Here is a 25,580-nt window from a genome sequence, read left to right as displayed (position 1 = left end):
ACAGCTTCCTCCTCCTAGATGTTCACCTAAAGAGACCTCCTACAAAAAGTAGCTCATCCCCAACCCCCTACCTCCATGTTGTACCTGATCAACTCACTGATTTTCCAAGTTGTGGTGGTATTGGTAGCAGTAGAGGTTAAGAGAATCCCACCTGATTCCAGCTTCATTACAAGTGGGTTCTTCCATCTGCCCTTTCTTCTACGGTTCTGGGATCCAAGCTGTGCAGTTCACCACACCTCACTGATGGAAATGAACTGCAGAGATAGATGTTCATGTTGAGGAGGACGCTCATGTACGGTAATTTACCATCCTTTTGTTTCTCTAACACAGACATTGAGATAAGGGGACAGGTGATGTGATTTTACGCTTCATGCATGATACGGATTTAAGTCAGTGTCAATACACTGAGGTGGAATTTACATGAGGAATGTCCCTGGAGTTTAAGCTAGTTCCATTTGCTTTTGGCTACCTGCTGTGGTCTTCCTTTCAGGAAGTTGAGGTCAAAGAATGTTTTCTACAAAGCCAAAGAGCAAGCATGTTAGGCAATGTAGACCGTACAGACTCTTACAAGTATAAAACTCAGTGCTGTGGACATGAGCAGCCATGTAAATAAATATAAGTGGAGATGATTGGACATAGAATTTGCAATGTTTTAAAACAAAAGACCTTAAATTAAAAAAAGATTTTTTTAAGTTCAAGAGAATTTGCATGGTGTTTTCAAGGGTCTTGAGTGAATCCCTAGCACCAGAATATACATATACTCATAAAAGAAAGAACAGAAAAGAGACAAAGAAAAATAAATATGTTCAAAAATTTACAATCCACTTCTGAAAATTGATTGCTTAACTAAATATTTTTAGGCACTCTAAGATTAAGAATCATAAAATTGTGTTTTAATATGTTCCTTCATTCAATTAAGTTTTTATTTTTCTTCCTTTTTTTCTTTGAAACAGGTTTTTCTATTTAGCCCAGACTTTCCTGGAGCTATGTTGCTCAGGCTGAGCTTGAACTCACAGTCCCCTGCCTCAGCCTCTTAATTGATGGAATTACAGAAATGTGGTGCCATGACTTACGCAGACATCTAATTATATTTTATTTAAAACTCGGCTTTGTTATTTCATAGCTTTTTAAATGTTAGAAAATTTCATGCATGTATATAGTGTGTTTTGACTGAATCCATCCTCCATTCCCTCCCCTCCGGTCTCTCCCACATCCTTGCCACTACTTTTCCTTCCTAAATTCATGTGCTTTCTGCTTTTGTAGACACACTGCGGTTTTGTTATTTCATTTTACGTATCAATTTTCATTTTCTTCGGGATAGATGCAGTAATACTGCAGTAAAAACTAACCCACGTTTCAGACACAACACAATCAGCTCCCTGGGGATGGCTCTCTGAGGCATAGTGACTCAAGGGTCCACTTTATGGCTTTGGGATGTGAGTTATTGGTATAGAGATTCCTGGGAAAAGGAAGAGAGATGGATGATTGCCATTTTCTATGCAGTGGCCTAGAAATTATGTGTGTCACTTCTCTTTATAGCCAAATAACTAGCTAGTCACATAAGTGAAACTTAACTATTGCGTGAGGTACATCACCTTCCCAGGTAACCAAATATCACTCAGAGATGGATGCACAATATTTCCACACCTATCCTTTTAGTATGAGAAGGGGCCACGAGAAGTTTAATTATGGTACTTGACTGAGCTTAAGGGTTGATATAGGGCAAATAAAATATTCAATATAACTTTACTAGTACATGAAGACATAAGATAAACACAGTAAAGAAGAAAGACTATTACCCAGTTTTCCCTCAGTTTAGACAGCTGTGTCAGAAATAACATTAGGCCAAGGGAGGGGGTGTCACATGACTTTAATCCCAGCATCCAAGAGGCAGGAGGATCTCTGAGTTCACAGTCAGTCTGTTCTACAAAGTGAGTTCCAGGATGGCCAAGACTATACAGAGAAACCATCTCAAAAAATCAAAACAAACAAAACAAAAAGGGAATCTCACTACCCATACCATGTCCTTGATGACCAACCACAAATGATACATTGCAGGTAGTGATATTTATTCTAAACAAGTCAATATAAGAATTTAATGGTCATCTTTGTTAGAAACAGATAAGAAAATAAATACCCTTTGTTCCTAATTTTTTTAAATATTAATTTACATTTTTGTTAAACCAGCTGAGATTCTCACACTTTGACCATCATCACCACTGACAGTGAGGGCTGTTGCTTTAGATGAGAGCTCTTCCTATTATTTTCAGGATCTTTGATACCTTCAAGTATGTTCATATTCTGAGATGACTTTAAGCCCCACATCTTTGTCGGTGGTGCTGGGGGTGTTTTCCTTCCCTCTTATGAAGTATGGAAGATTGCCTGCTCTGGCTATGACTCCAGAAGGAGCGGAATGTTACCCTAATCTAGCTCCTCTCACTAATCTGAGTGTCCTCACTCTGGACATTTACTTCAGATTTTATGCCAGTTTTAGAGCTGTATTGAGTATCGTTGGCTAAAGTTTCCACCAGGGAGACAAGGATTTCTAAGTTTGCAGTTGAGAATTAGAATCTCCAAAGGCAAGGGCCGTGGGCGGAAAGCATTTATAGCAAGGGAAGGCAAATTTATTATAGCCATGCAAAGTGATATTTTACAAAAAATTGTGTTTGTAATTTAAAACCCTACTAGTAAATTTCTCCCATGTTAGCTGTTGGGAATGCACAAATATTGGTAACTGCCATGGACGTTGTTGAAGAATCCATTTCTGAGCTAGCAAGTGATCATTGTATCTAAGGTAGGTTGTTTATTTGCTTGCTTGCTTCTAATTGAGGCAGGCAAAAATCCGAGAAGAGCTCCTCCATTGAACAGGAATATAGGAAAGTGTGACATGGTGGTGTGATCTGAGGGGAAGAGGGTCCGCAGAGCCAGTGAGAGGATAATGTTTGGCAACTGAAAATACCCCAGGAAGCCTTTCAGAGCAAGGAGGGTTTGAGCCATACCAAGTCTGCGTGGGATGGAAGGGCAGATTATTTTATTTGCATGCTAGCAGACGGCTGATAATGTTGGAATCACTGGAATTGCATTTATGTTTGGAGAGATAACATGGGATCTGCCATGGAGCCAAGATAACAATCCCATCTGGGCCTTACTTGCTTCTGTGTAGTCACAGGGTGGATGGAAGCCAAGACCTGTTTGACTAAAAACTGCTTGCATCTTCATAGATCTTCCTCTGTAAGAGACGGAATGTGAAATATCCTTCACAGGCTCATGTGTCTGAACACTTGGTCTCCAGCCACTCACACTGAGGAGGTTCCAGAACCTTTGGAACATGGTAGAAATAAGTCATTGGGACTTTGGGGGAATTACTGCTAGCCCCTGCTCCCAGTCTCTCTCCCTCATTCCTAATCCACTGGGATGTGACCCAGACCCACTGCAAGCTTCTACTGCCATGCCTTCTTCCCTGACATGACAGACAGATGTCCTCTGATCTTACAAGCTAAAATATTGTTCTTCCCTTAAATTGCTTCTGTCTGGCATTTCGCCACAGAAATGAGAATCATAACTAATCTATTTCCCCTCCAAAACAAACTGATTAGATAATAACCAGGGAATAAACATTCACCCATTCCAATTGCTTGTCCCAACCTTGTGACTAACTTCTACAGGCATGGGGGGAAACAGAATATAGGCTTTCCTATCTGAAAAAAAGAAAAGTTATCCTTTCTTTGAGAAGATAAGTTACAATTGTAAATAACGCCCCAAAGTAGATCATTTTATATCAGATAATAGTCAGGCAAATTAAATTCTTCACAACAACTTTGGCCCAACACCTGCTTTCATACATGAAATTCTGCTAAAAGGCAACCGCATGCCTTCATTTACATCGATATCTATTTTTACATTGCAATGGCAGAGTTGAATAGAATATTCTACCATCCTACTGGAAGTATTTACTAGTTAGAATCTTATAGGAAATGTTGGTCAATACTTGTATTAGAAGAGTCACAAAGTGTCACTGGATAAACAAAGACACAGTCAGTGACGTTCAAAGGACTAATCTACAAGAGGACAAACATGTCCTGGAGCTATACCCAGCACAAGGAGATCCCAGGTAGGTGAGGGAGGGGAAGATATTTACTATAATTTATTTAAAAAATGCTGAAAGTAGTTGTTGGTGATTTTTTTTTCTTTTCTGGATGGTTATAAACTGACCCTCAAGATGACAAATTTGAAAAAGTCTAATTTTTAAAAATATTCTCTATGATGCTTTCCTCAAATCATTACTGGTTAAAAGTTCATCATTCTTCTCCCGAGAAACAAGAAATATTGCCTCACAGATACTTTTCATGGGTAAAATTCAATCAGGGGAATGTATAAATGAGTTGCCAGGAAAAGTAAGAGAGGAAAAACCAGAGTCACAATTAAAATACTAATATTTACTGTATTTTCTCAAAATAATTTCTCTTACTGTTTCTATTTAATTTGACAAATTGACTTGAAGATTATTGACAGTTGCAATAGTTTCAGGGCATAGTTATTTTCCACTGTATATGAATGGAGATTTTCAATCTTGAAAGCCATAGGAAAAAAGTGAGTTAATCGATCTTTGTTGACTATCTTTAAGAGGCAGCATTGAGATACAGAGGGACACACTCCCTCAGAAGACGCCTGCATTTGCTGATGGGCTCTGCTCTGGTGACTCTGAGCAGCGCCTGTCCAAATGTGTAAATGATTAATGCATGCTGCAGATTAAGCAACACAAGAATTAACTCTCTGGTTTGCAGCATGCAATGCTTACAGTTTGAAAACTGACATTGTATTTAGATTTCACTGACATGTATTTTTAATTTGAAAATTTCACATGAATATTTAATTTCGTCTTTTTTTTTGAAAAAAAAAAAGGGTGTTCTGATAACACCAGGTTTGTATTTCTTCATTCAATATATTGAGGGATTTTTTTTTCCTTTCATTAAACAGAACCTCTGTGTCTGTCTTGGCCCACTTCATTATTATTCCTCAGCTACTTAATCCTGGCTATTGTTATTCACATATCCCAAGTACCTGGTCCTTGCAATCACTGATTTAATCATTCTGACCTAGATTCATGCAGCTAATTATATTTTTAAGGCAAAAACTCAGCAAATTTAATCCAGTTTATTTGAGTCCCAGGAAACATTTTCAGGCAATGTTTCATCTGTGTCTAATTTCTGAAGAAATGTACAACTCGGCATCCTTGGCAGAGAGTGGTCAAGGGCTTTGGGGCAGATGGGACAACAGTCTTGTAGCTCATAGGGGTTCAGTTTAGGTTGTTGAGCAAAGATATTAGGAAGTAAAACTGAAATTTTATTCCTTTCTAAATCTAGCATTTCTATAGCAATTGTCACCATGGTATCTTAATGTGTTCTGACAGGGGAAATCTCTCTTTTTTAAAAAAATGTGGTAATGAGAAAGAAAGATACTCTATGTTTTAACCTGGGAACCATTTTCTTAATGAAGAGCTCAAAATTGTATGTGTACACAGGACAGAAGTTTCAATGTCGCCTATCTCAACTCAGGGTGGTAGAATTTCTTATGAGACTGGTACCGTTCAGCCAAAAGACTCTTGAATGTGAGGGTTCGAATCACGCCAAGTCAATAGTTATGTATGTACATAGCTCTTAAGTATCCAGGCATTTGTACTCATTCATCTCATTTACTCCTATCAACTCTTTTGTAGAATAAGTGTTCAAATTATTACTTCCATTTTATACAGACAGAAACCAACTTGCTGAACACCAGGGATTTGCTTAGAAAATCATCACCCAGGGAGCAAGTCTTCCAGTACAAAATTCCCTTCACTTTGAATGACCAGGGTTTTTCAGTTTCCTTGGCCAGCCTTCTAGTGAGCTTCCCAGGTAGAGGAATGCATGTACATAGACAACCAAGGGAGATGGCAAGCCCTGGAGCTACACAGTGTAGGTGTATTGCATTCTGTGGTATTGATGGAGATATTGGGATAGCAAGTGCACTGTTGGCACAAATGAGACCTGATAAAAGCTCTGAGCAGCTCATAGTGGACTTCACCTCATTAAAGCATAATTGAAAATCGAGGGAAGGAAATGACACAGAAATAATGATTTTGAATCTTCTCAGATCGAGAGTGTCCTCCTAAATCTGCATGTTGGAGTTCTAGTTCTGAATGTGTCATTATTTGAGGAAAGAGCCATTGAGACTAACTAGGGCTAGATTAGTGTGGAGGCCCAAAAATGTGAGCCTGTTTCCACATTGACCAAAGGTCAGAGAGTTAGAATTTACCTCTATTCCTTCAAGGTTATTGTGTTTCTACCTTAAACAAAGGTCCCACCCGGATTTAGATTAGAGAGTTCTGCTCTCTCTAGGTTATTGTCAATAGGTGTGTCTAATAGACAGACCTTTTATTTCAGGAATAGAAAAATAGATATGTTTCTACCTCAAACAAAAGTCTAAGGATCCAACTAAGGGACCAGTTTCTGTATGGAGATAACTTTGGAGTCCACCCAGGGAGTGGTTTGCCTACAGAATGTTTTAGTCTAGGGTGTGAGAGTGACTTGTTTTGTTCTAGCAAGAGAATGTTTAATGGTGGGTAGCCCATGACCTTCAACTCATCTGTTCATTTCCTTGTATCATGTTAATGCAGTTTTTTGCCTTACTCCTACTTTTTGGGATCAGGGGTATTTTAAGCAATTGGAAATCAAACATGAGCAATTTCAGTATTCACTGAAACTCCCTCCTGGTACTAGTCTATATGTTTCTGTTCTATTATTATTAAACTTGTGTTAGTATTCTTTACTATATTTCTAAATCCCAGTGTCCCTACCCTGGCAAGAGGTATTTTTGTTGAGGCTGGTCCCTGACAGATTAGATCATGAGGGTTGAAACTCATGAGATTAGAAACTAAACAAGAAATTATCCCTTCCTCTTCTCTTCCCATATTTTTCACTCTTGTTATACAGACACACACACACACACACACACACACACACACACACACACACACACATACACATACACTCAAACTCACCTATGAAAGGCCATTGAGTGCATAGTGAGAAGTTGAGTCTGCAAACCAGGATCAGGACACTCATTTAAATATTGGCCTTCTTGATGTCACACTTCCTGGCCTGCAAAACTATAAGAAATACCTTTCTATTTTTTAAACCACCCAGTATATGTTCTTTTATAAGAGAGGCTCAAACTGAGTAATAAAAAAATTGTTCGTATTTTGAGTAGTGCCTACCTATTCCCACCCCATAAAGCACAGTTTAGTATGATTTATTGTTAGTGACACTCCATTCTGTCCCAAATCTGTAACAACCACTTACCCAGGCTGTATACTAGAGAAGCAGAGAGCAGATATGTTTCTTTAGCACTGATGAGTATACCAATCTTTCTTGGAGTGTTTATAAATTATTTGCATACCATTTGATTGCAAATGACAAAATACCTACCCGACAGAGATGTGAATGTTTGTTTTTGCACTGATTATCAAACCTATACCTATACAATCTAGGGACTTTAGATTGTTTTACAACCAATTTTCTTTCTTCTTGTTTTTAAAGCTGGAAACAAACAGTATGTTTTGAATGTTGTGAATACATTTGAACTACAGTACTTTCCATTAAAAACCCGTGCAAAACAATCACCTGGTGTGACTATGAGAGGAAGATGAGCAGAGGAGAGAGGAGACAAGGTTCAGGCAGCCAAAAAGCCTTCCCTCAATCCTAGGGATTCAGAACGGGCCAGTGACTCAGGTCTTCTGGATTTTTGAGAGATTTTAAGGTGGAAGTTTTCTATATAACTCTGTGATGTCTAGTGCTGAAAATATCTGCTTTTGGTCATTATTTAAACCATACAAAATACATCTACTTCCTTAATTTATAGGTTTAGATTATAATAAATTTGGATTTGAATTCCTGGATCAGATCAAAGTTTTGACACCATGTAGACTAGTAGGATTGCAAACACAATGCCATGCGCCATTCAATGAAAATGTTTCCAGAGAGTCTGGGAAGACGGGTCACTCAGTGAAATGCTTGCTATATAAATACGGAGACCTGTTGTGGATCCCCAGCACCTACATAAAAACTGGACATGGGGCATGTTACAACCTCAGCTAGAGAGGAGTGGAGACCGGTGGCTCCTTGAGCTCATTTAAAGATGGTCTAGCAGATTCCCTGAGCTCCAAGACCACTCGAGGCCACATCTCAGAAGGTAGGTGTGTTTTCCAGTGTGACACAAACTAGAGTCATCTGAGAGGAGGGACCTTCAACTGAGGAAATGTCTCTAAAATATCCGTCTGTAGACAAGCATGGAGGGTATTTCCTTAGTGCTGCCATCCCAGGGATGGTGGTCCTGGGTTCTATAAGAAAGTAAGCTGTGAGCATCCAAACTGCCTAGGCTCCCCCAAAGCCAGTACGTGCAGTAGGACCAAAAACCCACTGTGATTGTTCTTGAGTTCTCAGTATTCCTCATTTGTCCTCTATGTTCAGCTAGTCCGGATTTGTCCCATGCTTTTTCAGACCCAGGCCAGCTGGCCTTGGTTGCGGGGAGGAGGCAGAAATCATTAATAAATAAATAAATTTAAAAAAAAACACAATAAATAAATAAATATAAAAAAATAAAATCTAAAAAAAACCTAAATAAATAAATAGTACAATTGGGAAAAAAAAAAGAAAGTAAGCTGTGCAAGCCACGAGAGGCCATCAGTAAGCAGCAGTCCTCCATGGTTTCTCCATAAGTACCTGCCTCCACGTTCCAGCTCTGTTTGAGAACCTGTCCTGGCTTCCTTCACGGCTGAACTACAAGGTGAGCGTAAGCCAAATAAACGTTCCTCTCCGACTTGCTTTTTGATCACAGCAACAGAAATCCTAACGAGGACAGTGGAAAAAAGTAACTGACGAAGATTAACTTCTGTCCGCTAGAAACACCCACGCAGGCACACGACACGGCAAACACAAACACACATGCACACACACAAGCACCAGTCTTCAATTCATTAAACTAGGTAAGCCACAAAAATAAATTTGACTTTCTGACTTAAATGAACATCTCTATTTCGACTTTTCCAAGTTCATATTGGGTTTTTAATATTTAATTGAATACCATATAATATTTGTCTCAAATTAAAATTTTATACAAATAGCTTTGTTAGAACTGTTGTATATTTGTGCAATTATTTTATTAGATTTTATAAATAAATTTCTTTCCAAAACTACATGTGTATTAGAGAGATTATTAATTCTTTAAAAGGCATAGAAGGGAACCTAAGGTAGAAATAAGTGTTATAACTATCAAAGGAGAGCTCAGGCAAATAACACTGTACTGTGAACGTACATCAAAGCAGGTCACGTATTTGTGCTGTTTGTTTCTTCTTAGGACACTTTACTTGCCCTACCAAATGCAAAGTTTGATCTCTTGACATTGGAAAATTTAATATATACTTAACATATATTTGAAAAATCATGAAATGAAAGTGTTCGTAATAATTCAAAAAGCATATTTTCAGGTTGGAAAGATACCTTAGCCTGTAAATCACTCTCCAGAAGCAAGAGGGTCCTAGTTCATTGCTAATGCAGGTAAAAAGTCAGACAGATGTTGCTTGAGGAGGTGGCAACATGGCTTACTGGCCAGTCAGGTTAGTCTGGTCAGTAGACCCTGGGTCTCTGAGAGAGACCCCCCTCTCCAAAACCAAGGTGGGGGTGCAAAGAACACACTCCCCCTCCCTCTCTCTCTCATTCTCTCATTCTCTCTCTCTCTCATTCTCTCTCTCTCTCTCTCTCTCTCTCTCTCTCTCTCTCTCTCTCACTCACACACACAAGCAAATGACATACCTGAAAACACAAATTTTATTTCTTTTTCACTAATCTCTTAGTCACATTTAACATTTATTCCCACTAAGAACCTTAGTAACAGATCACAACGTACACGGAAGCATTAATGGATGTCACAGTAGAAATTACAAATATTTTAAAATACCAGTATAATTATTGGAAAGATCTCAAAGTATCCTTTAATTCGTAAAAACTTAGAAAACTCCATAAATTATGAACCCTGCCATTACCATTACATTTTCTTATTTGCTGTTCTAGTAAATAAATATCTCGATCATCACATTACAGATTTGCTTTTCATAGGAATAATTTTCATCACTAAAGTTAAATATATCTAGTTTTTAAAAAAATCCTTTTGAATTTTTATATGTATATAGTGCTGAGATCAAGGCAACTGTTGGAGTGGTGTACCACTTCTGATCTATCCTGTACATTTCATTTTATGAATTAAGTACCATTGTTTGAAGCAGAGTCCCAAAGTATTATCACAATGCCAAAGGGGCCTATGACACGGAAGGAAGCGGTAGTAACATCCACTTCGCCTGCATATTCATTTGTGGAGCCGCCTTGCTAGATACTGGAATCAGTCAATAAGTTGGAATAAAGTTGTATAACTGACTTGGATGCTGGTTCAGTGTCAGGTACTGCAAACCTGTCATCCTCATTGAACCTTGAGTTATAGAAAATCTGCCTGAGATTCAATGTATGTTTTTGAATCTTTGTGTTTGAGAATCGTTTATTCATTGGAACACACTCATTGAATCCTTAGCTTCTTTTGTTCTGAAAAACAATTTCTAAACCCATGCAGGCAGGCTACTTCCTGTAAATAATAGAAACATCACAACATTTTAAAAACTGCTAATAGGGCTTTGCTTGGTGGCAATGCATTTCACAACGACAAACTAACCTTTATTGCCAGTTTGGCGTTCTGTGCAAGACTACAGATGAGGTCATAAATCAGTACCTGGATTTTATTTGTCAAGGGATATAATAGAGTCGAAGCTAGGCTTATCCCACTCCCAGTGGTAAATTCAAGAACAATAGGCCTAGATACAATTCAGTTAGGTAAGAGAAATAGAATATTTGTGTTACAGATACTTTCTTTGAAAGTAGGCATATTCGGTTTTCCTTTCCAATTATGACATAGTAGGTTCTGTTGAGCCAACATTTCTACTAACAACAAAGTGGGACCCTGTGTGTGAAATGACTACTGGTAAACATGAATTGAAGTGGGGATTCAGAAGCTGTGATTTTTTGAGGGAAATGTTAGGATGCTTTGAGGAAATAAGAATATGCCCTATTGGGTTAAGGAGGCAGAGTTGGGCTAGGGACTCGAAAGATACAACTTCAGAGAAGAAGTACTCCAAATATTGAGTACTCAAGTTCCTCTAGAATTTTAAGCCAAAAGACAACAGAATCTGGACACCTTAGGAACGAAAGGGAATGGGGATCCCAAACAGGTGTGATGGTTTGAATATAACTGGTCCCAATATCTCATAGGAAATGTCACTGTGTGGCTTTGTTGGAGCAGGCATTATTCCTTGTTGGAGGAAGTGTGCTACTGTGGGGGCAGGCTTTGAGGTTTCCTATGCTCAGGATACTGTCAAGTGTATCAGTTGACTTCCTGTTGCCTGCAGATGTAGGAGACTCAGCACCATGTACACTGCCATGCTTCCCCGCCCATGATGATAATGGACAAAATGGACTGAATCTTTAAACCCATAAGCAGACACCCCAATTAAATGCTTTCCTTATGAGTTTCCATAGTCATGCTGTCTCTTCACAGCAATAAAAATTATAATGAAAAAAAAATTAGGACACACAGGAAATTGTTATATACACATACATGTGTGTATGTATATATGTATATATAAAAGAGATTGCTAAATTGTGTTGCATTAAAATCAAGTTTCACCCTGATTTACATACTTATAAAAACAGCTTCCATCTGATGCATGATTGTTTTGCCATTCATGTGGTGTGTGAGGTCCTTCTGTCTATGTGTTGCTTTTCTTGGTTAATGAATAAAGAAACTGCCTTGGCCTGTTGATAGGGCAGAATTTAGGTAGGTGGGGAAAACTGGACTGAATGCTGGGAGAAAGGAGGGCAGAGTCATGGAACTGCCATCAAGCCCCACGAGACAGATGCTGGTCAGAATTTTAGCTGGTAAACCACAGACATGTGGCAATACCCAGATTAATAGAAATGGGTTAAACTAAGATGTAAGAGTTAGCCAATAAGACGCTAGAGCTAATGGGCCAAGCAGTGATTTAATTAATACAGTTTCTGTGTGATTATTTTGGTTCTGGGCGACCGGGACGAACAAGCAGCTCCTCCTTCTACACTCGTATATAAATCCATAGTTCTGTAGGATCAAAACCCAGTGCCATTGTCCTTGGCTTCTCAGTCAGCCCTCCTTGTCTGCCACGTTCAGAGAGTTTGGTTTGTTCATATGCTCCATCAGTCTCAGTCCAGCTTGCTTTAGTGAGCTCCCATTAGATCAGCCCCACCCTCTCAGTGGGTGGGCGCAGCCCTCGAGGTCCTGACTTCCTTGCTCATGTCCTCCCTCCTTCTGCTCCTCATTTGGACCTTGGGAGCTCAGTCCAGTGCTCCAGTGTGGGTCTCTGTCTCTAGCTTCAGCCAGCGTCAGATGAAGGTTCATATTCACCTTTTTGGGTCTAGGTTACCTCACTCAGGACAGTGTTTTGATCCTACTGCATGTACTGGCTTTGTGGGAGCCTAGTCTGTTTGGATGCCCACCTTTCTAGACCTGGATGGAAGAGGGAGGACCTTGGACTTCCCAAAGGCAGGGAACCCTGACTGCTCTTTGGACTGGAGAGGGAGGGAAATGGAAGGAGGGGAAGAGGTAGAAATTTTTAAGTAAAAATAAATTTAAAAAGAGAAAAAGAAACAAATCCATAGTTCTGTTTTTAATCTCAAAAATCTGACTGGGATTCTGTAGCCTAAGCAGAACAGTGTAGTGGGGTTTGAAGGTGAGATGCCTTCACCCACTACTCATGCTTAGGAATCTGGATCCAGTGAGAGGTGTTAAGGAAAGCCACGCTGTCATGGTACCATGTGGGCTGGATGGTCAGTAAGGGGCTGACACTGAAAGCTGACCCAGAGAGAAAACACAGAGACAGTGAAGGGGAAGAAAACTGGTGGTATCATCTATATTTCAAGTGAATTGATTCCTGCGAAGACATTAATGCTGTAACTGGCACACAATAAGTACTAGGTGGTGATGATATCACGATAAAAGGGAGTTAATAGCTGGCATACGGTTAATCCTGATTTCCATAAGCAAATACATATATTATATTGTTAACATAAAACATTTTCAGCAGGAAAGTGTTGCTTCCCAGGTGTAAGCTTATTCTCCTACAAATGAATTCATCTTCCCCAGAATCTAGAGATACCAATGCTATTTTTTCCTTTCAATTCTTCAATCACAAATATAGTTCAGCCTTCAATTCTAACTATGACATTGTTTCAAAAATATTATGAGTTAAATTGTATTTTTTATCCGTTGATCATTCAACTTCTGTAAGAATATTTCTGCTCTATTTCCTCTAAAATAATGCCATAACATTTCCGAATGCTTTAAAATGAGACTGGCTAATATGAAATGTTTATCCTTTGTTTGTTTGTTTGTGCCTTGAAGGATAAAGGTAACTATTGCCATAAATTGAGATTTGGGGCGACGTGAATTGAAATTTATATCTCAAAAAATCCAACGTGTTAGAAATTCCATTAACTACAAATACACAAATTGTGCTATTCTAAAGAGTACAAAGGTCTCGATTCACTTCGTAATTTTGTGTAGAACTATGTATCTGTAGCCCAAGCAAATCATTATTGAGTCAAGCACAAGCATTTTCTGCATAATCATTAATATTGAAAAGCATCATCTTTCATTTCCTTTTAAATTCTTTGAGCACTGCATTTGCTTTTGTATTGAATAGCGCATATCCAGCATTAAAGGGAAATTTTAAGGTTTGTTGTTTGTTTTTTTTTTAACAGGCTCTGCACTTCTCAATCAAAGGCAAGAGGGGCCGGATCTCACAACCTATTTATAAAGTTTTAAAACTTTCGAAGAAAAATACAGCTTTGCTATAATTAATGCCTAACGGTATAAACACTTCTGCTTTCATGGTTGCCTAGTAACTCCATACAACAAGCTCGCAGGGTGACTGAAGAGACTGAACAAGTGGAAACGCTCAGATCCATTTTCAATTCAGATAGTTGAGGGGCAGCTGTGGGCAAGATTCTTTTGTTAAAATTGTTTTTTTCTACAATGGTTTTGCACTAAACATCCTTGTACACCACTACTTGCTCTTGTGATTCCTGTAGGTAGGAATGTAAACCAGCAAGTAATGATAGAAAAGAATTCAGTAGAGTGGGCCAACTCTGCCTGGGTTTTGGTGCCTTTTAGAGGGACTGGATCAGGGGATGGAATTCTTATCATTCCTTCATATCTATACTGTTTGTTATAGGAAGTTGCTTGTTCATTTCCCGGCTGCCCAGACTTCAAAACAGCCACACAGAAACTGTATTAATTAAATTACTGCTTGGTCAATCACTATAGCATATTCCTAGCAAGCTCTTTCATATTAAATGAAATTTCTATTATTTTATATTTTAGCATGATGCTTGTAGCCTACAGGCAAGGTTCCAGCTGGCAGCTCACATCTTTCCCCTCTGGCAGCTACATGGTGTCTCCTGACTCTGCCTTCTTTCTCCCAGCATTCAGTTTAGTTTTCCCCACCTAGCTCTGTTCTGCCCTGCTATAGGTCCAGGCAGATTCTTTATTCATTAACCAATAGAAGCAACATATAGACAGAAGGACTTCCCACACCACTATATCTCAGTAAAATCTAGTTTCTGAACTGGGTATCGATGGGGGGAGAGTCTACACCTGTAATCTGAGCCCTTGGGATTACAGCCTTGGGAGGCTGTGGGTGGAGGATCAGAAGTTCAAAACCAGCCTGAATTGGAGGCCAGTTTGAAAAACACAGTCAGGCCCCATCTCAAACGAAAAACAAATAATCAAACAACTGCTCCCACAAACCCTAATATTTGTGGCAATTGAATGATTCCCAGATATAAATCCTGGTTTAAGATGACATGATGGCTAATCATTGTTGTCAACAAACTACACCTAGATCAGTTAAAACCCAGCAGCAGGACATGCCTATAAGGGACTTTCCTTCCTTCCTTCCTTCCTTCCTTCCTTCCTTCCTTCCTTCCTTCCTTCCTTCCTTCCTTCCCTCCCTCCCTCCCTCCCTCCCTCCCTCCCTCGCTCCCTCCCTCCCTCCTCCTCTCTCTTTCTGTTATTTTTGTTTGTTTGTTTGAGACAGGGTCCTTAGTGTATTAGCCTTGGCTGTCCTGGAACTTGCTTTGTAGACCAGACTCGCCTCAAACTCACAGAGATCTTCCTGCCTTTGTCTCCTGAGTGCTGAGTTTAAAGGTGTGCTCCACCACATCTGGTTGTGGGGGGACTTTCTTGATTCAATCATTTGAGATAGGAAGACCCATCCTATACCTGGACCACACATTCTGGTTGTAGCCCACACAAAAGTAGGTGGAAAAGGGAAGCTTTTGCTTTCTGTTTGCTTGCCTTCACTCTTTCTGGTGAGTTCATCTGTTGCTAAAATCCTGTTCCTTTGCTGGTGTAAGAACCAACTTCTTAGGAATACTAATGAAGACTGAAGACTGGCAGTTCTCTGGGAATCCTCCAGAATCTCAAGAGCAATCAGGTTGGGACTGCTGAGATCTCCAGTTTCATACACTGAACACCTACCATATCCTTTGCCTTACAGTCAGAAGACAGTCGTCGGTGAACTACCTGGACCACAGCCTATAGCAAGCCGCTCTCATAAATCCTCTTTGTGTGAATGTGTCTATGTTATTCTATCTGTTAGTTCTGTTCCTTTAGAGAACCCTAATATAAATAGTATTACAAGGGCTAGGGGTGGTTACAATTTTCCTTTAGCTTTCACTTGCTTCCTACACAGCAGATTTCATTCCCTAATTACATTTTGCTTTAGCTTAGGTAAAATCAGCTTGCATTTCCTTGGCACACACCAACTACAGTTGGTAAGGTCATCCAAATCCATATGTGGTTGACAAGAGCGGCTAACTAGACTCAAATTAAATTTACTGAACAAAATCCACAAGGAGCCTCTAGCACCTGCAGATAATGACAAAATGTAGTTAGGTCATATCAAAACCCATTTCTGGCAATGTCTTGACTTCAGAATCATGTGTTAGATAGTGTACTGGGAAGCTAGTCCTCATTCTTTCAGAGTTCCCGAAGTTAAGATTTGGGGCTCCCTAGGTTGGTTGTTTTATGCAGACAGGAATAAACATGGGAGGGTCCTCTTAAATTGTCTAACTATAGTCTTTGGGACAGAGTCAGAAATGATTTGTTACTCAGTAATTTTGTCGTTTGGCAAAGCTAAGACATGCTAACATATGGTTTCCTCTCTGGGATTATCATAAATGTTGTCATTTGACTGAAGTAAAAGATTTTCTTCCATGGGGCTGGCTTTAGGATATTAGTATGTTCCTTTGTCTTTTCACATGGAAGGAAACCTTCCCTTGCATCATGATGTGTAACTCTCTGGGCTCTTGGCTTTGTGGGTTGGAGGATGTGGCTGGTGAGTCCTTGGTCAAAAAAAAAAATCACTTGCTTTCCCAACCACTGTCTCCATTCCCAGCCTCAACAACTCATTTCTCTGTTCTTAAAAAGAAACCTTTAAAGCGTATCCTGTAACTCAACACAAACACCTCTCTCCCACAGTTTGGTAAACAAGGAGCCTCAGATTCTGTTCTCAGGAAGATATCACCATTATTATGTACAAAGGAAAAATTAATGTGAGTTATTTTCCTACTTGCAACATATTCAATGTCTTTCCACCCATCTAATGTGGAAGAGAACCTGTGGGTAAAGAGCTTGATTCATTTCTGGAATAGGAGTTTCCTCTTCCTCTTCAACTTTCTACTTCTCCCCTGCCATCCGGACGTTTTTATTCTGGGATATCTTCCATGGTTATTATTATTTAGCTGCTTAATGAACTGTTAAAAGACTTGCATTCAGGAATCATCAAATTACTGTCTTTTTAGATCTATTTGCTCTAACTGCAATAGAGAAGGTCTTTGTGCAGAAAGAGTTAATCTACAATAGCAGTGAAAGCTAATTCTCAGGAGAGAATTTAAAGCAAGTGTCCTCCAGTGGAGAGGCAGCTCTAGGCCAGGCCACTGGTGTGGGAGTTAACTCTTCCTCTTCTGCAGCCCTAGGATGCTCAGCCAGGCCCCAGAGATGATCATTTTAAAGCAGAAGTAAAAGGCTTGTATTCTCCTTGCGATGCCCTGGTTTTTGACAGTTAAAGCATGTGCTGTACCATGGTTTTTATGCCTGTGCATTTTTGATTTACATACATACACATACGCAAGAGGGCAAAAAAATCAAGAATTGACTCCTTTTCTGATAAGAATCTGTTTGGGTTTTATATATAAAGAAAGCAAACTATTTCTTTCCAATGGTGCAGTTAAAATTTTAATGTTACTTTATAATAAAATACCTTCAAATAAATGAGGCATTTAAAAATGTAACTGCATGTCTAAGTTTCCCAGAAATAAGGAAGAGACCCCTTGTTCTTAATTCCTAAGTGAAATATATCATTTTATCCTCGTGCCTCTCCCTAGAAGGGTGCCAGCTAATTTTTCAAGTAATAATTCAACATCAGTAATAAGAAAATTGATGACCTAGTGATGTACAAAAACGAGTTTTGAAAAGAATAAGGAATATCCTTGCTTCAAATTTTAAATATTTACCATCAGCTCAAAATCTTTTGCCGTCAAATGCTTTTCTTTCTTCTTATTAGAAATCTAGATAGTCTCATATTGAGCAATTTCAGGAGACTATTTGATTAGATAGAAGAAAGTGGTGTAACGTACAAGCCAGATGATTGACATTTGCCGTCAGAGTGAATGAACAAAGAAGAACAGCCAGGTAACCTGCAGGTGGTTCCTAAGCTCTGACCACTAACCTCAGCGTTCCAGGTGAAAGTTTCTTTCACCTCTCTTTTGAGGGTTAACGGTCTAGATGTTTGTTGACCAGTTCCTTTCAGTGTCCTTGTAGAAAAGGTTTTCCCTGATGTGAGTCATATTCGGATCCAATCTGGAAAGCTGAGCAGCTAAGGTGTCAGAACTTCCCATTTGGAACAGGCTGTTTTGTTTTGTTTTTTTGTTTAAAGGCTTTGATCTGTATCCTGGGACTGAACTTTCCAGTCATTCATGTTCCAGAATTTCAAGTGTGGGATTGGGTTGTCGGTTGATTTGACGTCACGAAGACACAGTTTGAACGCCTCCATTTGATTTTGTCCTTTCAAAACATCTTTAGGGACCTGGAGATTTGGGGACGTCTGTACCATATGGTCTCAATAAGGTGATAGATTTTCAGATTCTGGGAGTTGGCAGGAAAGGGAAAGGACTGAATTAGAGGCAGGATGGGGAAGTTAAGTGCCTTGGCCTAACTCATTCATGCAAACTCTGCAGGCATGCTTTTCCATAGGATCATTTTGGCAAAGGTTTGTGTTCCCATTCTTATGTCCTCACACGCACAGAAGTTGCTGTTCTTTCGAAAGTATTGAGACATCACTAGATACTTGATGGTTTTCAGATTAGACCTCCGGCTTGGGGTCGAGGAGGGGGGGGGGCGCTCCACCCTTTGCGAAAAGAGAACTGAACAGAAAGATTCCAGCTGAGGGGTGCTAAACACAGCAGGGCAGACTTTTAACGGAAAGTCGATGGCTTTAACGAGGAGTAAGCACTGAAGATGCAATCAAACAAAGCCTGGTGTGTATAAACCAAGAGGACAGGCATGTCCGGGAGACAAAGGTTGGGAAATTCTACAAAAGCCACTTCGATGGAGCTAGTCGAACTGAGGAATGGTACCTTGATCTTAGGTCTTAGATTTAACGTTCAGGAGCCTAGCATCCAGTTCGGTTTGTGTCCTGCTGCCTAAGCAAAGAGTTTGCCAGCCCCATCGCCTCCAGAGAGGAAGCTTATTTTCTTTTGTATTTCGGGGTATCTGTCTCCCCAGGACCAGCGAAAGGCCACGAGGCTGGCCGAGTTGCTGGCTCTCGGTCCCGTGGGAGCAGCAGCTGCAGGCGAGCGGGTGGGCGGGGCGCCGGCGTCTCCAGCGCTCAGAGGGTTAAAGCGTCAGGGGCGGCGCGGGGAGGCGGGAGGGGGCGGCCGGGCTCCCGGGCTGAGAGCGCCGCGGCCGCAGACAGCAGCGGGTTAAGCGCCGCCCGCGCCGAGAGAGCTGAGCCCGGCCGCCGCTCCGAGCTCGCATTCGGATCCGCTAGAGCAGGAAGATGGCGACGGACGGCGCGAGCTGCGAGCCCGACTTGTCCCGCGCCCTGGACGACCCAGCGGGGGCCACGGCGGAGGCCGCGGTAACCGAGTTCCCTGGGCTCCCGGGACGGTGTAGACACGGGCTGGGGGTGGTGCCCCGATCCCCGCTGGACACTCCCCGGGGGATGCCCCGTCCTTCCCTGGAGTGCCCCCTTACTTCCTCGGGGTTCCATTTCCTTCCCTGAGGCGTTCCTTCCCAAGGTTTCCCCTTCCTTCTCCAGGGTACCCCCTTCCTGGTGTGCCTCTACCATGGATACCCCTTCGTTCCCCGGGGTGTGCCCTTCGAATGCACCTTCCCTGGGGTGCCCGCTTCCCTGGCGGGTTTGAGTGGGGCGACAACTAACCCTCCCAAGGTGCTAGGGGTCCGTCGGTCCTTCTGGAGCTTCCCGCATGCGTCCTTGGTGACCCCTTTGCCCACTCGTGGGGTGCTCAGGGAGGATCTCAGCCCCCATTGTTCAGCTCTGCCAGACGGGAGCAAATGCTAGTCTTGGGGTGCCTGACACCTCTCGGGACACCTGGGGAAGCAGTGAGGAGAAGGTGAACCATCGCTAGGCAAATGTGGAGAGATGCTCTTTGTGTGTGTGGGTTCGTGTGTCTTGGGGCGGCCGGGGGGAGAGGCCCCGCGCCCAGCTGTGGGCGCTGCTGCAACTGAGTGCCAGCACTTTGGGTCCTAGCTGCCTGCTGCTCGGTCCTTGGTAGGGGCATTCTTCCCTAGGCGAAGCTGGATCAAGCTGGGGTTTCTGAATCTGGTGTCAACACATCGCCCCCCTTCCTTAACGTGCTCACTTGCTTAGGCATATACCTGCTCCCTTCTTTCATGCTCTGAATGACTGCACGCAGGCACCCGCGGGTGGTTCCCACTCTCTCCCTGCCCTGCTTGGGGGGGTCTCAACCCACAAAGCCAAGGTGGAAAACATTCGCAGGTCTGGGAAGCAGCTTTTGCTAGAGCTGCAAAGATCTGCAAAGAAAGGAAGGTCTAAAAGCGCCTAGCAGTGTTGGCCAAATCCCGCAGCTCTCCCGGAGGTTGGGACCCAGTGAGTTGAGCCAGGCATGGATCTCCGTGTATCTCCCACCTCCAGATCCCAGTCCAGGTCTGGGCAACGGAGGGCAGGACCAACCAGGTGTAAACAACCGGGGCTGTCTAACTTCCTCCCACCTCTGGAGGTTGGGCTTGCTAGAATGAGAATGAAGAGCTGTGGAAGAAGATGCTTGGGGCAAGAGCCACAAAAGGAGAATGGGAGGGGTGGGTTACTAATTCCTACTGGTGAAAGTGGAAGACTATGAGCTAAAGCTTTTGGGAAAGTTGAGTTTTTCATTCCTTACTAATAAGAACTTTAAAAATATTTTAAGTGAAACCTTTCCACTTGCGAATTACTTTCGTTCTGTGGGGGACACCGAAGAAAGTGACTATCAAAGCACATGTCTCCCTGGGAAGTATTGAGTGTCCTGTTCTCCCTGAGGAAAAGGAAGAAAGTGGAGGTGTGGGGGAAACTTGCTTCTTCTCCCTCAGGAAGGTGGATAGTTTGTTTAATCTACTTAGAATACACTGCTTTGTACCTGCACGCTATTTCAACCACCAGACAAACCAACGCAAGCATGCGGTTTATGCGCGGTATGTAAGATTGTAAACAAAATTGCATCGTCAGTAATAAGTCTGTGCCAACAAGGTCAGTGTTCCTGTCGTCTGTTTAAAATGTCAGGAGCCTGATTCAAATGCTGATAAGCTGGCAGCTTGATTATTTTACTCTTGTAAGGGAGAATAATCAGGCAAAAATCTCCCTGGATAGGACCTCCTCCATTATTCCCATGTTGTAGGCTTCCAACATACGGTAACAGCACTGAGCTTTTTGAATGTGGTTACTTTTTATTCAGTAAAACTGGGCTTTATTTTTTTAAAAATAGTTTGGACTTAAAAGGGGGACTCTAACATTAGCTACTTGAGTAAACAGGCATATTCATTTATTTATGTATTTGTTTATTTATTTTATTTTGAGGGTCACATGTAGCTAAGGCTTATCATGAACTCTTGATCCCCCTAACTCTCTTTCTACTGACGCTCTGGCATTAGTGGCCCTTACCACCACCCGACTTGGCCTCAGGCTTTTATCATCGTCATCATCATCATCATCATCATTGTCATTATTATTATTGTTATTATTTAAAAGCCAGTTAGAGAAACCCTGTTTGTCATACTTGTTTTTCATCTAATGGTTAAAATCTAAAGATATATTTTGCCAGCAAAAGCCTTAATATATTTTTTAATTATAGTGAGCAATTCTCTTTTTTGCCTTGTAGAGATTTATCCCATTTCAAATTGGTTTACATCTTGTGGAATTTTATATATACATTTGGCAGATTCAAGCTGGTGAGGCCGCCAAAGCAGTCGGCTATTTTTGAAAGTGCATGTTTTTAGAGGGATTTTTTTTTAAATTCTATTTAGATTGTTGCTTAGGAACCGGTTTAATTTATAGTTTGCAGTTTAATATAATTTCCAGTGGAGTGTTTTAAATTTAGTTTGTTATCCTTGTTCTTCACTGTTTAAATCCTGAAAGCACCTCGAGTGTGTAGCTGGGTAACAGCTATATTATTCAATAGGATCATACTAATAGTCTATTCTGTGGTCCATGCAGGGAGCCTGGGTTATTTTCAGTACCTTAGCCAAATGGGATGACTTTTATAGGCCATATTGCTATTTCTGCCCAGAATATAACCCTTATGGTAGGCAGTATGGAAAACAGAAATCTGCTTTTTATTGTCGCTGGAATTTGGGAGTGAGAAGAAAATGGAGATCCATTTAGAGCTGTATTTGGGGAGGCAACTAGCTTTCTCTTCCCCCTGGGATTGCCGGATTGGCTGATATGCAAAGCGTAAGTATAGATCTTGCTGCGACAGTGAAAACCCTGACATTGTTTCCATTAAAAATTGCACATCAGTGTTAAATTTAATGAATGGCCCCTTGAAAATTTTGTCTTCTTGGTAACATTATTGAATCTGAATGCAATAAAACGGATCTTCTTTGCCCATTTTGCTTTTGATTCTCGACAAAGTGAAATTGTAGCTATAGAGCAGCTGTTGAATATTGAAAGTTTGATAGAATAATTCAAGGAGGGAGTAACATGAACTGAACACACATCACTCACCAGTCGTGAAGGTGGAAGCATCGTGGGTAGCATCTTTACTGCTGCCTTTAACCCCTTAAAGCATGACTGTAGTAGGCTTGTAGTACCCCGAGGAATCAAATCATGACAGACATAAAGAATGTGGAGACAAGTTTCAGAAATAACAATCAGAGAGAGGGTTCCTTGTGGAAGGATCTGGAAATCTTTTCTGAAAAGCTCTAAAAATGTTCCACCGTGGAGGACATTGGCCTTCAGGGAAAGGTTACGAACAGGGATGTCAGGGAGTGGTGCGCACCCACAGCTGATTTTTGAGGTTCCTTCACAAATGTCCTATGTCATAGGCTCTCAAAGATGAGACAACACCGTCTGGCTATAGCACTGAGAAACTAGCTTAGGTTCTTTTCAGGCTTTGAGAGATTAGAATGAGGGTGGTTCACACACTGTTACATTTTAAACAACGGCTTGCATAGTTCTGTTTGCACCTGTTTTTATTGACATTGGCACTCATGTTAAATTTGTCACAGGAGCAATTTTGTGTTAAGGAAAGCATTTGCCCCATTTGTGGTCAAATCTATACCAAAGCTAAATAACAGTTCCATTTTCTCGTGTTTCCCATATGTCTATGCATTGAGAACACATTTTTTTTGTGGCATTAGTTCCTCACCCGCAACAACAGATGCAAGCCGTTGTTGACCATGTGGCCATCAAGGCTGAGGCCTGGAGAGAGCAGAACCCTTCAAGGAGAGTTGTATGAACTGACTTGTTAAATGAGACTCGTTAGAAGCTGTTATAATACTTTATGTTGATCAGCTAATTGGAAAATATACTGTATTACAAGATTATCATGCAGCTGTTGGTCTGTGGTGGTTTATGGCAGTTACTATTGCAGACGTTTCGGGCCTTGAATGAACAGACTGACTTTTTTGCCATCTCTCTTTTTCAATGCTGAAGTTTGGACATGAGAGACAAGTGCTCTGCCACTGAGCTACATCTTCATTCCCTTTGGACTTCAGTTTTGAAACATCCATTTCTTACTGTCCAGTGGAAGGGTGGTACACATGCCGCAGCTCACGCGTGGAGGTCAGAGCACAGCCCTGTGGAGTTGGTCGTCTCCTTCCATATCAGTGTGGAATCTGGTGATCAAACTCATGTCGTCGGGCTTTGGAGACGAGTGCTTCTATCTGCCAAACCCAGTTTTCATTTCTATAGTTGCCCCTTTAAAATTGCTTTTCTCAGTGGCATATCAACTGCTTTCCAGATTTCTGTATTCAAAATTTGATTTTCCACATGATTAGTGCTCTTTTCAATTCCCTATCTCACTCTGACGACTAAGGCTGGAGACGGGATGGTCATAAGATGGTGCCTGCCATGCTCCTCCCTTCTGGAACATTTCCAACACTGAAGTCAAAGCTGTGTCACTCATTAGGATGTGGAGGAGGGGATGGTTGACGGGATAAGAGAAATTCCAAGAGCTTTGGGCACTGGAAAAGACTGGGCAGGAAGGAGGAGATTAGGCAAGGCTTTGGAATAGTGGGCAGGGGCATGGAATGTGTGACTGGAATTTGTCTTTAAAAGAGCGCCTAGCTGGGGTAGAGCCATTTCCCTGCCCTTGCCTTATAGGTTCTTCTACCTCAGCTCATTTGAAAAAAGACTTTATTTGAAGACACCTACAGAGTAGATTTCTCTACTGATTCCCAGTTGTTACCCTTCTATAACAACAAAAATGGTCTGTCTGTCTTGGGCTGGAGTGATTTTGTAATCAGTGATGAACTTGAACATCACTCAAGAAAGCCCAACATTGTGACGTGCATTTCCTCTAGGGAGGCAGAGACCGGAGGGTTTCTTGGGTTTGACCAGCTGATGTGGAATTCCCCTCTGTTTACTGTGAATGTTATTGGTTAATAAAGAGGCTGCTTTGGCCTATTGCAGTGCAGAATAGGGCAAAATGAGAATTCCAAGCAGATAGAGGAGGAGAGAGTAGGCGGAGTCAAAGAGAAACTATGTAACCCCTGCAGGAGATAGATGCCAAACATCCGACAGAACCTTACCGGTAGGCCACAACCACGTGGCAATACACAGATGAATAGAAATTGTTTAATTTAAGGCAGAAGAGCTAGCCAGTAAGAAGTGTGAGCTAATAGACTAAGCAGTGCTTTAATAATACAGTTTCTGTATGATTATTTCCGGTATGTCAGGCTGGAAAACCAACAAGCAGCCTCCGTCTATAGCCAGACATGGCCAGCCAGGCTCAATCTACTTGGTGTGGTTCAAACCAGCATTACACCTATCTCTATAAACAAGCTGCCAGCGCCCAAGGAGTGACACCCAAGGTTGGCCTTTGGTGTCTACACATAGGTGCATGCATGTATACTCTCTCTCTCTCTCTCTCTCCCTCTCCCTCTCCCTCTCCCTCTCCCTTTCCCTCTTTCCCTCCCTTCCTCCCTCCCTCCCTCCCTCCCTCCCTCCCTCTCTCTCTCACTCTTCTTTTTAGGAGTTATTGGGGGTAATGGGGATGGTAGAATTAATGATGAAGAATTGGTAACATTTTAGTTCTATCTGTTATAAATAAGTTATACAAAAACTACTAATGCTGTGTATGTCATGTTGTGGTCTATGTAGAAATGATGATTTAAGTGGAAAAAAATTTCACTTTAAATAAATAGATAGATACACTGGGGATCCATTGGAAAGCTATGGTAAATGCAGTATTTTTGGAGCGGGTACCAGGTTGTAAGTGATTTTGTTTTTGCATGTCTATATTTTGCCCCCAAAAGTAACAAGATGATACCAACGATGAAAGTTCTCCTTTGAAGGGGTTTAGTAATTCCAAGACTATAGTTTTTGCCTACTTGCCCTGGTTTATCTGAACATCAGCATGTTGGCATTTGCCACCTGCAGCTAACCAAGATGGTATTCCATGGTGTGAACAGGTGTGTTAGATGTAGAAGGCTTCTCACTGAGGGGCTGATTCAAGTCTCATGTTAGGCTGTATGGTGACTGAGTTCTGATGGAAAGATACTTGGGCTTATTGTTTGTTTGTGTTTTTCTAAAGTGGTGATTCTTCCTTTCCCTGAAGAGGAAATGGAAGAAGAGGAAGTCTAAGGGGAGGAAATGAATTTAATCCATCCTGCCCGAGCCATTTTTCTGTTTTTCTTCCAACTTTCTCTTAGTTAAAATTAGGTAGACCCAT

At 41.3% G+C, this 25,580-nt stretch overlaps 1 protein-coding gene across 4 annotated transcripts in view; it reads left to right on the top strand.

The window, feature by feature from the left end:
• Positions 1-19,102: 19,102 nt before the first annotated feature.
• Cttnbp2 (cortactin binding protein 2) overlaps positions 19,103-25,580 on the top strand; it is a 154,505-nt gene continuing 148,027 nt past the window's right edge. The window contains exon 1 of one of the 4 annotated variants that reach the window (XR_012908571.1): positions 19,103-19,312. Coding sequence is in view for 2 of the 4 variants with exons in the window: in XM_075953866.1 (XP_075809981.1) it covers positions 19,232-19,312 (81 nt within the window). In the remaining 2 variants the exon portion in view is untranslated. The remainder of the gene's footprint in view (positions 19,313-25,580) is intronic. The other 3 variants (XM_075953866.1, XM_075953867.1, XM_075953868.1) reach the window with 3 other exon arrangements.

This window comes from Microtus pennsylvanicus, chromosome 19, assembly GCF_037038515.1.
Source record: "Microtus pennsylvanicus isolate mMicPen1 chromosome 19, mMicPen1.hap1, whole genome shotgun sequence".
Classification (NCBI taxonomy): domain Eukaryota; kingdom Metazoa; phylum Chordata; class Mammalia; order Rodentia; family Cricetidae; genus Microtus; species Microtus pennsylvanicus.
This window is presented reverse-complemented; position numbering and strand designations above follow the sequence as displayed.